The 11,467-nt window shown below is 51.3% G+C and overlaps 1 protein-coding gene across 1 annotated transcript in view; it reads right to left on the bottom strand.

Annotated features, from left to right (window-relative positions):
- Positions 1-6: 6 nt before the first annotated feature.
- The window catches only part of HAUS7 (HAUS augmin-like complex, subunit 7), a 22,221-nt gene continuing 10,760 nt past the window's right edge, over positions 7-11,467 (bottom strand). The window contains exons 4-9 of the mRNA XM_005886154.2: positions 9,221-9,312; positions 8,661-8,798; positions 8,487-8,571; positions 7,771-7,983; positions 6,572-6,683; positions 7-190 (exon numbers count right to left, since the gene is read on the bottom strand). Of these exons, the coding sequence (XP_005886216.1) occupies positions 93-190; positions 6,572-6,683; positions 7,771-7,983; positions 8,487-8,571; positions 8,661-8,798; positions 9,221-9,312 (738 nt within the window). The 3' untranslated portion in view covers positions 7-92. The remainder of the gene's footprint in view (positions 191-6,571; positions 6,684-7,770; positions 7,984-8,486; positions 8,572-8,660; positions 8,799-9,220; positions 9,313-11,467) is intronic.

Raw genomic sequence — 11,467 nt, 5'->3', positions numbered from 1 at the left:
AGGTCCATGCATTTGGAGGCTATGCCTGGAGAACATGAGGGTTATAACTGCTTCCCCTGCCGATGGCTCGGTCACCCCGGCTGCCTGGCTCTTCAGAGTGCAACTTCCAGATCGAAGCCTTCTTCGAGTCTCTTTTTCAGACTTACACTGAAGAGCTTATATTTCTGGATTAGTTCTTCCATTTTGGCGGCTGCAGAGCAAAGAAAAACACAAACCACAAAGTGAGTCTAGCGCCTCCCATGGCCACCAAAGGGCTTACCGCTGGGGGTGGGGTGGGGAGGGCCATGGGGCTGGTTCCCACTGTGAACCAGAAACAACTGAACCAGTCGTTGTTAAAGGGGTTGGAGAGCAGTGAGGGCCACGCAGATGGAAGCGGGGTGGGACAGGTTGTTGTGACTCGATCAAATACAAATCAAATGACATGGTGACCTGCTGCTTTGCTTTCAGGGGTGGGGGACACTGCCACAACACACATCTGCCTCTCAAGGTACCAACTTCAGATGACCACTGGGCATGGAATGGGGGCACTTGCGCTCACTCCTCTCCCCCACGCTGGGTATGGGGGTTTCCCTGGCAGTGGTGCCTTAACTTAAACACACACCTATTCTCTCCTCCACCAACCTGCTTCCCTGCCTCCTTGCCCATCCACATGGCAAGGTAGTTAATTGGCATTTGGTCCTGCCCGTCCCAAGGGTGACTCTGAAGCTCAGGAATCATGGGGTGTGCCTCAAGGTGACTGGCCTCAGGGAGAAGCTAGAGCAGGCAGACTCCTGGCAGAGCTGGGACCAAGCTTGGCCCACCCCAGATGGGTCCCGAACACCCTCCCCACTTGACATTGACGCTCTCGGCTCTCACTGGGGTCACGATAGCACTCTTCCTGTTGCGATCACATTGCTCCACAGACAGGCTCTTCCTAAGTCACCTTGGGTATTATCTGCCTTCATGGGATCCTTAAGTTTTCCCAACCTCTAGACCCTCTAGCCCAGCAGTCGCCAACCGGTGGTCCATGAGGTCCAAAAGGTCGGCGACCGCTGCTCCAGCCCATTGCTCTCCCAGGCTGCCCCCACCCTAGCTGATAAATCAGTTAACATGTCTCCACTCTGACTCAAGTCACTACCTGGCCCTGTGTTGGCTGAGCTTGGTTGGGTCTCAGATCCTAGGCCGGAAGCCCCAGGCTTTCTCTCTGGAAGCTTTGTGCCCCAGCCCTGCATCCCTGCTACTCTGGACTTCAGAAGGCTGGGTGGGCCTGGGCACATGTCTCCTTGGTTTCATCTGTTCTAGGCTTGGAAACTGGAGACTCACCCCCTCAGCTCTGTGCATCTGTTGCTTCACTGGTATCCTCCACCCTCCATGTTCCTTCCTCTCTTTCTCTGGAGAGCCTGTTAGCCACCTGGGCCGGGCCTCTGCATTACTTCTCTGTCTTCATTTTCTTTCTCTGTTTTCTTTCTACTCTTAGATATTTGTTGCCTCATTTTGTTGTCTACCTCTCTATCAACTTTTCAACATGCTGGCAAGCCTTTTTAACTTGTAGGAGCATTTGCTTGTTTTTCTGCACCTTGCTTTTCATTTGGACATGATATAAGGCTTCACTTAATGATGTCAGTGAGTTCTGGGACTCTAGTAAAATAACATAATGAAACCAATTCTACCATAGGCTAAGCCTTAGTGGTCGGCAAACTGCGGCTCGCGAGCCACATGCGGCTCTTTGGCCCCTTCAGTGTGGCTCTTCCACAAAATACCACGTGCAGGAAATACTATTGCAATTGGGGCAACCACGTACAGTGCAACTGAAACTTCGTGGCCCATGCGCAGAAGTCAGTATTTTGTGGAAGAGCCACACTCAAGGGGCCAAAGAGACGCATGTGGCTCACGAGCCGCAGTTTGCCGACCACTGGGCTAAGGGATAAAATAGCATCCCATCAATATTCTACCACAACGACATTGTTCGAGGACCTGCTGTATTGAGTATGCGAGTTCATTTCTCTGAAAGAGCCATTAGCCCAGCTTTCCAGGTCTTCTGTCTTTCATGGTGCTGGCCCTGCTGTGTTCTGGTGGAGTCTCCATTCCCTGCAAGGTCTGCCCTCCACCAAAGGAGCTCTGTGGGGGCAGAGCAGCAGGAACAGACGGGGGTCAGACCATGCCATGGACCCTCAGAGGCCAGAAACAGGTGGACTTCACCTGGGCTGCTGCCTGGGTTTACCATTCATTCATTTCAATGGGGTCCATTTCACTGGGAGCACCAACCTGTAAAGACCTGCTTGGCTTTCGCCCTCTGCTTCCGGCCTACTTGCCAATGCCCCCTCGCCAGGGCTGTGGGCCACCAGGCACACACGCGCTCCCAATGCTGTGGTTTTCTCCACCCCCTGCATCCATCAAATTGCTCCCATCCACTTTCTAGCATCCAGAAAGCTGCTACGATCTCGATCTCTCCGTGCTGGTGCTGTCAACTCCCTCCCTCACCCCCAGCACAGACAAGGATGCTTTGAATTCAAATGCATTGACCTTTTCATGGCACTGGGGACTCCAGAGACCTGGGAAGTCAAATGGGGCCTCAGGTCCACCCAATGGAGATGATGACTGGTGAATGACAATGGGACAAGCAACCAACATAACCCACCTACTGGCACCCAGACTGGTGGCCCAGCTTCTTATACTGGGAGGGGAAGTAGCACAGACACGCAGACCTTCCACAGTGGGAGGCCTTGAGGAGGTCGTGAAGACCTGTGCCCTCAAGTTTTCAGGTGGGAACGGGAAATGCACAGGCCATTCCGACTGGCCCTTGGCATGGACTGTGCCTCTGGGGTGTCTACAGCCCAAGAACTCCTTTCAAACAAAATCAGGAACTGAACTTGGACATGCAGTAAGCCCTCTACGTGTAAGGCAGCACCACCCAACAAAGCACAGAGGGGGAGGGGAAGGGGGAGGGTGGGGTTCACACATCTTAGACAAAAAGGGTGCCTATCTAAAAGGTAAAACTTGCCCTAGCCAGTTTGGCTCAGTCGATAGAGCATCGGCCTATGGACTGAAGGGTCCCAGGTTTGATTCCAGTCAAGAGCACATGCCCGGGTTGTGGGCTTGATCCCCAGTGGGGAGCATGCAGGAGGCAGCCGATCAATGATTCTCTCTCATCATTGATGTTTCTATCTCTCTCCCTCCCTTTCCCTTCCTCTCTGAAATCAATAAAAATATATTTAAAAAAGAAAAGTAAAAGGTAAAACTTGCCACCAGTCCCGTGACCACAGCTGAGATGGTACGCAGTGCAGAAGACTAATGATCACCATTACATTAATGACAGCGTGGACTGTAATTTATTAACAGCAATTAGACACACTGGGGGTGAGAGTCATAGTGATAGTGGTGCTTAGGATAAATGTTAGGATATATTTTAAAATGGAGGATTCTGTTGCAGTTCAGTCCAAAAGAAGAGAGGTATCTGAGTGCCCGGTATACATATGGCAAGTGTCTGTGCCAAAGCCAAGAGAGGGGAAAGGCCAGAAGCCCGAGGAGAGGGTTAGCTAGAGAGTTCATGCAAAAACAGCCTCCAAAGGGAGGGCCCAGAGGCTATGCAGCCTAAAACCTCTCCTTGGGGGTACACTGGGGGGAAATGGCTATAGGCACATGATTTAGTACCTGCTGCCTGAGGTGGTGGATAAGAGTTGAGACAAACCATAGACTAAGCAGAAAGCATGATAGGAGAGGCTGGGGGAACGAGATGCCCACAAGGGAACCTTGAAAACTGTATGCAGGCCCGAGGCTGTGCAGATGCCCAGGAAAGACCTGAGAGGGCCCTAAGTGATCACGTCTGGCTGACCCTGAGGCTCAGAGCAAAGAGGACGTGAGGGAGAAGAAAGAACTGTCAACTGTCCAGCCGGGTGTTAATAAAAAACATGAAGCCACACATCTGGGAAGCTTAAAACACTCCAAAAGGGATAAACTCAAAGCAATCCACACCGAGACATATTCTAATCAAACTGTCAAAAGCCAAAGACCAAGAGAATCTTGAAAATAAGAGGAGGAAGTGTACAAGGAAGAGTACAAGTGTACAAGGGCTTCTGTAAGAGTGACAGAGACACAATCATCACCAACTTAGGACAGCGGTTAGCTGTAGGCAGGAAGAGGCATGTGAGGGTTTCGTGGCCGCTAGGCATGTTCTAGCTCTCAACCTGGGTCATGGTTACACAGTTTTCACTTTAAAATCATTTGAAATGGAATAAAGGGGCAGTTGCATAGGGAAAATATCCAACTATTTCATGTTTCTATCCCTAGGAGTTGAGACACCTCCTTAAAGGCTCTATTTCTTACCAAAGAAAAAGTCTTCTCAATGTATATTTCCAAAATAAAAAGATAAACTTACTCAGAAAAAAAATGTTTAATTGAAACTAAATTAAGCTACATTTCTGCCCCTATCCAGCAGTGGAAATGTCAGAAGGATCAAATCCAGCGCTGTTGACGATACAGCAAGATGGAAACCGCTTGGCCCTGCAAATGGTGATGAATGGAGCCTCTCCACCATGACCTCAAGAACCCCATCCTAAGGACATAATTGAAAGTGGGGACCTACACTTTATGTATAAACATGTTCGCTGCATCCTTTTTATTTTTTAAATCTATTTTTGTTGATTTCAGAGAGGAAGGGAGAGGGGGAGAGAGAGAGAGAGAGAAACATCAATGATGAGAGAGAATTATTGATCAACTGCCGCAGCATTCCCCCTACTGGGGATAGAGCCCACAACCTGGGCATGTGCCCTGACTGGGAATCAAACCATGACATCCTGGTTCATAGGTTGCCACTCAACCACTGAGCCACACCATCTGGGCAGCTGCATCCTTTTTAAAAGATTGACAACGGGGGAACTACCTAAGTCAGTGGTTGGCAAACTCATTAGTCAACAGAGCCAAATATCAACAGTACAACGATTGAAATTTCTTTTGAGAGCCAAATTTTTTAAACTTAAACTATATAGGTAGGTGCATTGTTATTAACTTAATTAGGGTACTCCTAAGGCTTAGGAAGAGCCACACTCAAGGGGCCAAAGAGCTGCATGTGGCTCGCGAGCCGCAGTTTGCCGACCACGGACCTAAGTAATATGTGTTTATTGGGGGAATATATGAAGACTACAAAGCAGGATAAAGAAACAAATTAAACTAAACCACCTCTGATTCCAACAGGAAGAAAACAATGTTTACATTCTGGCCCATTTCCTACGAGGGGTTCTTCTATATTGTTTTCCTTTATTTTATTAAATATTTTTATTGATTTCAGCTGCCTCCTGCACACCCCACACTGGGGATCGAGCCTGCAACCTGGGCATATGCCCTTGACCGGAATCAAACCCAGGACCCTTCAGTCCACAGGCCGATGCTCTATCCACTGAGCCAAACAAGCTAGGGCTAAACTGTTTTCCTTTAGAAAGGTGAGGTCATCTAGTGCATTTCCTTTTTACTCCGCATTTACCCTTCAGCATTCTAAAATATGCATTTCCTCAAGGTGTGATCACCAACCTTTGAAATAATGAACACTACTTCACCACGTAGACCATTATCTACCTGAGTGCTACCCAATGGCAAAGCTTCACCTTGTTTTCATCTTACACTATTACAAACCCTGCAACAGCATTAGGAATCACACTCAAAACCTGAAAGTGACCTACAGGCTCAGTAACAGAAGATGGTAAGCAAATTATAGCAAATGGCTGAATGGAACAGTGTTTGATAATTAAAAATGCTACTTTGAGAACATGGGAAAATGCTTATAATGAGGTCCAAGGGAAAGAACATCTATCTATATAAAAGGCTAATATGCGAAGTGTCCCCTTGCAAAGTGTCCCCTTGGGAGTTTGATGGGAGACCAGGAGTTCGATCCGCTCGCTATGACATACGCTGACCACCAGGGCGTGGTGTGGAATGAAGCCAGCAGCAGCAAGGCCCCAAATGGCCCTGATTGCCGGCCAGGCCTAGGGACCCTACCTGTGCATGAATTTTGTGCACCAGGCCTCTAGTAATAACATAAAAGTATAAGTGTTTTTATCACACTTCACTTATATAAAGAAATTAAAAAATGAGAGGAAAAAGAATGGAAGGAGCCCAGCTGGTGTGGCTTAGTGGTTGAGTGTTGGCATATGAAACAGGAGGTCACAGTTCGATTGATGGTCAGGGCACATGCCCAGGTTGCGGGCTCGATCCCCAATGAGGGGGCATGCATGAGGCAGACAATCAATGGTTCTCTCATCATTGATGTTCCTATCTCTCTCTCCCTTCATCTCTGAAATCAATATAAATGTATTTTAAAAAAACGAATAGAGAGAAATAGACCAAAATATTTGGTCTATTTCTGGGACAGGATATTGCATTGTTTTTATTTTACCTCTGCATGTCTTTGGGTCACCCCAAATTTCTACAATTTAATGTTCTGATTTTATAATCTGTCAAAAGCAGAAGGGGCCAGTCCCCAAATGTTCCCCAAATACTGGATGAGCACAGAAGGAACCCTGGCATGAGGCAGGTGCTAAGCCAAGGTGCACTGGGACAGCCCTGTCTGCGACTGCAGCTACATAAAGTGGTGACCACGTACCCAGACTCATCGCCACGCTGGCACCGTAGCTCTGCCCACCCTCCTGCTGCTTCTCCGCAGTCTCAACAGCATTTGCCGAGGTTTCAGTGACGTCCAACACTGCTTTCAACAGCTGAGAGGGAGGGAAATGTGCGGGCATTAAGTGCTGTGGTCTGACCCACAGAAGGCATCTCTTGCTTCCCACCCAGGTTCACGTTCAGTGTGTGCTCCTCCCTAGGCCCTCAAGCATGTGGCATTGATCCCCAAGGATACCCAAGGGTGACAGCAGGACTTCCAGATACCTGGAGGCTCACCAATCAGAGTTCTGCAACCTAACTTCCTTTTTCCTGGCCCAGCGGGGACACCACACTATCAGGTGCCCCATCCCACACTGGTAGCCAAACAAAGCCAATGGCATAGTGGGAATATATCCCACGTTGGGGAACTGTTGCCCCCAATTTAAAGGGCCTTTCTGATGGGAGAGGACAGGAGCCTTTCTGTTACATAACCAAGACAAATGTTGTAGAAGCCCTGAGTCAATGTCAGACTTCTATGCATGGCAACTGGGCTCATAATCATAACCAAAGCCTGCATTTAGATCAGCTCTGGGGCTCTGAAATGTAAAACTTAATGAGTAAATATTCACATAGTTGGCTCAGCAGCGTGAGACCACTTTCTCCTGTTTCTCTGAGCTGAGTCAAAGGCACAAACAGGAAGCATGTGGCTGTAGACCATAGTTCTTGGTCAGACACACAAGAACAGGCCAGGATACGTTTGGGTGTATCGTGAAGGCAAGAATGAGACCAACACAGGGACAAAAATTGGAACGAAATACTCTGCAGCCACTAAGATCATGCTTTCAAAGAAGAAAGATATGCACCGATGCTCACAATAAAAATCCCAGTGACAGAGCAAGAGGGTCACAGGCAACGAGCACCCAGTGCAGGCAGTGCACAACCTCTTTCAGGCCCAGGGTCTTGGCTCAGGTAATACCCCCTGAAGTGTAGTGAGGCCCTGGAGGAGCCATCAGATTAACCTCCCCGGCAACAAGAGAATCTCCTGCCCCAACCCACTGAAGGTCCCAGGCTGAGGGCGGAGCCTAGAACCCAGCTGTGCGACTTGCTCACAGGGAGCCTGGGCCAAGTCCCGCCCAGCCCTCTGTCCCAGCCCTAGGGTCCCTAACTGGGGCCTACAGTGGGAGAGGAGAGGGTGATTCTTACTTTGCGGCATGAAATCAGAGTCCTGCACACAGTTTCAACGATGGGGCCGAGCGGGTGGATGAAGGGGCAATCCAAGTTGCAGCACTCGCTCAGCTCTTTGTCGTACACTTGCAGGAAAGCCAGGACGAGCTGGTGGAAGTCAGAGATGACCAGGCGCAGCTTCTGCTCCAGAATGCCAGCTTCAGCGCTGCCTATACCAACCGCTTTCTTGTGCTGCACAAAACCAGAGAGAGAGGGTCCCTTGAGGTTGCCCTGCCTGCTCATGGGGTACCAGGTCCCTTCCACCCACCAGGGGCCACCCCAGGCTTCCAAAGACCAGTGGCGGAAAAGAACAACTTGCTTTCGAGCAAGTTTGACTGGCTTCTGGCCTCAGCCCTGCCACTGCGGCCTGTGTGGGCATCAGGGCCCTCCTCAGGAGAATAAGGAAGCTAAGCCAAGGACTGCTGGGAGGGTTGCACACGAGGCAGCACACGAAAGCCTGGAGCTCAGGGCCTGGTGTGCAGTCCACCTGAGGCCAACCATTTGCATCTGACAGGAAGCCTCCCAGCTCCTGCCCAGAGCTTGTCTGTCTCTCCCCTTCACGTGAGCTGAGCAACCACTGCATTCTAGCCCATCAGGACCTACGCACACGCTACCTCACTTAAGCCTCACAAGCTTAACACCTAAGCTCAGGGTAAAGAGAGGGTGCCTTAGGCCCTAGGTGCCGGAACACTCACCTCCGCCCGCAGGACCTCCAGCTTGTCCACGCTCTCCTGCAGCTGCTTGACCATCACTAGCACAGTCTTGTCATCGTTCACCTTCCTGCAGGAAGAGAAGGGGGGACACTTCCGTCACAGGCCACATGTGGAAGGAAGAGTGTCTGAGATCACAGAACCATGCAGGGCTTATACCTCTTGCTGTCATAAACCTGTGTGTTCACACGTGCTTTACAGTCAGGTCTCAGGAGACTCCGCAGATGGGGGCTGGAGAAGAGGCTCCCCAGTATCTTCTCGTTCTCCTCCCTGGTCTTCTTGAACTGCCTCTCCACACTGCAGAGAAAGCCCAGGACCACAGTCACTAGCCGGAGCACAGCATCCGGGGACTGTGCTGGCAACCTTTTGAGGTCCCATGGGGAAAGCCCAAGAGGATAAGCAAGAGCTGGCCGAGAGGCCAAGAGAAGGGGTCTCCTCTAGTCCCCGCCTGCTTTGGTAACCCAAGCTGAGCCCCATGCCTCCAAGAGCCCCGCCCACCAGCAGGGACAGCCCGAGCAGGCCCAACCCCTTTCCCCCTGACAGCCTGGGACCTGGGCCAGTATGCACCTGCGGCCACCAGGGCGAGGAGTGAAACCCCAGCTAGAGATGTGCCTGGTGGCAGGCCCAGGTGCCCAGCAGGTCCCCTGGCCACCAGCTCCAGATGGAGAACCAAGGACACCTGCTGGCCATTCTGTGGAGGGCCTGTTCCGAGACTCTACCTGGACATGATGAGGCATCCGGTGGCCATGCTCCGGACTGCGTCCAACAGCTCTTCTATGAGGCGCAGCTGCTCCAGGGTGCCGCCCCGGCCCTGGGCAGGAAACACCGCATGCGCTCACTGACAAGGCATGCCGAGTTCCCCCGCCGCACACCCCACCCTGCTGCGGCTAGTGGGAAAAAGAAGCCTGGTCCCCACCCGGCAACATCGTGGACTGGCTCGGGAACCTTAGCCTCAGGGGATGCTCTCACTGAGCACTTCCTGTTCACACCCAGCCCCGGGCTGCAATAACGCCTGGGACCACTCTGGAAGTGACAAGTGCTGTGGAAACATATGGGACTGTGTGCTCATTATACATCCAACAGTGCGGCTTCTTGGGTGGGCGTGCAGGGTGCAGGGGGGCCTGCTGAAGGCAGAACACAGCTCACAGGGACCTGATGGTGGCCTGTTCCTCAGGCACATCTCCAGTAGGAGGCCTGTCCTTCTCAGCGGATCACCCTCCCCAGCCAGGAACGACCAAGCTGATGGCACAACAAGATGGGGCCCTGGAGGTGGCCTGCACCGACCCTGCTCCTCCTCCCAGGCAGATCAAGGACTTGTCCCTGGCAGGCGGCACATGGTCAGCCTTCTAGCCAGGGTCCCCAAGCAGCAGCTGAGTTAGTTCCCTGCCCTACAGGTGGCTGGGATTCCCGGCAGGCAGCTGCCCAGCCAGGAGCTAAAGGCTTCAGAAGTATAAAGCCTCCCTCCTTCCAGAAAGAGGAGAAGGCTTGCGGTCAATCCCCAGGACCCACTTTTAACGCGAGAGGCCTGGCCTACTCCAGAGAGCCATGTGAGCATGGATGGCAAAAAGAAAGCTGGGCCTGCTGCTCCATTGAAGCTCCTCATTGCCCTGCCCTGCACACCTGCTATTCTGAGGAATGCACTAGACCAGTGGTCGGCAAACTGCGGCTTGCGAGCCACATGTGGCTCTTTGGCCCCTTGAGTGTGGCTCTTCCACAAAATACCGACTTCTGCGCATGGGCCAAGGCAATAACTATCCATTTTATAGGTGAAGAACTGAGGCTCTATGAGGTATTGGACATTGTTCTAGGAACTAGGGAGTATCAGAACTGGGGTTACAAACCCAGGGTAGCTGACTCTAGGGCAGTGGTTCTCAACTTTGGCTGCACATTAGAATCACCTGGGAGTCTTTTTAAAATCCTGATTTCTGGGCCTCATCCTCCGGAAATTCTGTTTCTTTGTTACTAATGTTGTGGCCCCACCCCATAACAAAGAAACAGAATTTCCGGAGGATGAGGCCCAGAAATCAGGATTTTAAAAAGATTCCCAGGTGATTCTAATGTGCAGCCAAGGTTGAGAACCACTGCACTAGAATGATTCACTCAGCCAGCCTCACTGGTGACTTACTATAAAGCCCTCCAAAAAGCATTTGCACTGCCTGGCAGTGTTGCTCAGTGGTTGAGTGTCAACCATGAACCAGGAGGTCATGGTTTGATTCCCAGTCAGGGTATATGCTCAGGTTTTGGGCTCAATCCCCAGTGTGGGGCGTGGAGGAGGCAGCCGATCAATGATTCTCTCTCATCACTCATGTTTCTCTCTCTCTCCCCCTCTCCCTTCCTCTCTGAAATCAACACATGCCATCTTCCTCTCTCATGAAATGCCCACCTCTCAGAGTGGGACAGAAGGTGTCTGCAGCTGCAGACAGGTAAACGCCAGAAAGAGTCTAGGGAGGCACAGAAACCAAGGTTACCACTCAGATGGTGATGGCTGTGTTCTCTCCTCTGCTCTCCCCAAACCTGCACTCAGCCCAGCCCAAACCCAGAAGAGAGCACAGTGGTACAGAGTTTTCCAGAAAAGAGAACCCCTAATGTGCAGAGAGAGCAGGAGAAATCCCCGGCCTTTTCTCGCTCCCTCTTCTTTGTTCTCTCAGATCTCAGACCTCTGGCAATAGGATGGTGGGGGTGGCAGCAGCGACCAAAGTGGCTGAGGGCAGAAAACAGCAGGGGCAACACTCTGGGGGCAGGGAAACTTCCTCTCCATTTGGTGGAGCTATGGGGCCAAATCCTGCTACCCTTTCTTCCTCTCTGTCCTCCTGCTGCTGTGGTGCAGTCACAATGTGAGTGATTTATGGCTGAGGACGGAAAAGGAAAGCCCTTTCCCCCAGGAACCAGATAGTATCAAAGAGATGACAGGGAGGGAAGAGCTCAGGAAAATGACCCCAGAAATCTGTTTATGAATGCCTGGGCTC

Source organism: Myotis brandtii, unplaced genomic scaffold (assembly GCF_000412655.1).
Source record: "Myotis brandtii unplaced genomic scaffold, ASM41265v1 scaffold959, whole genome shotgun sequence".
In the NCBI taxonomy this organism is placed as follows: domain Eukaryota; kingdom Metazoa; phylum Chordata; class Mammalia; order Chiroptera; family Vespertilionidae; genus Myotis; species Myotis brandtii.
This window is presented reverse-complemented; position numbering and strand designations above follow the sequence as displayed.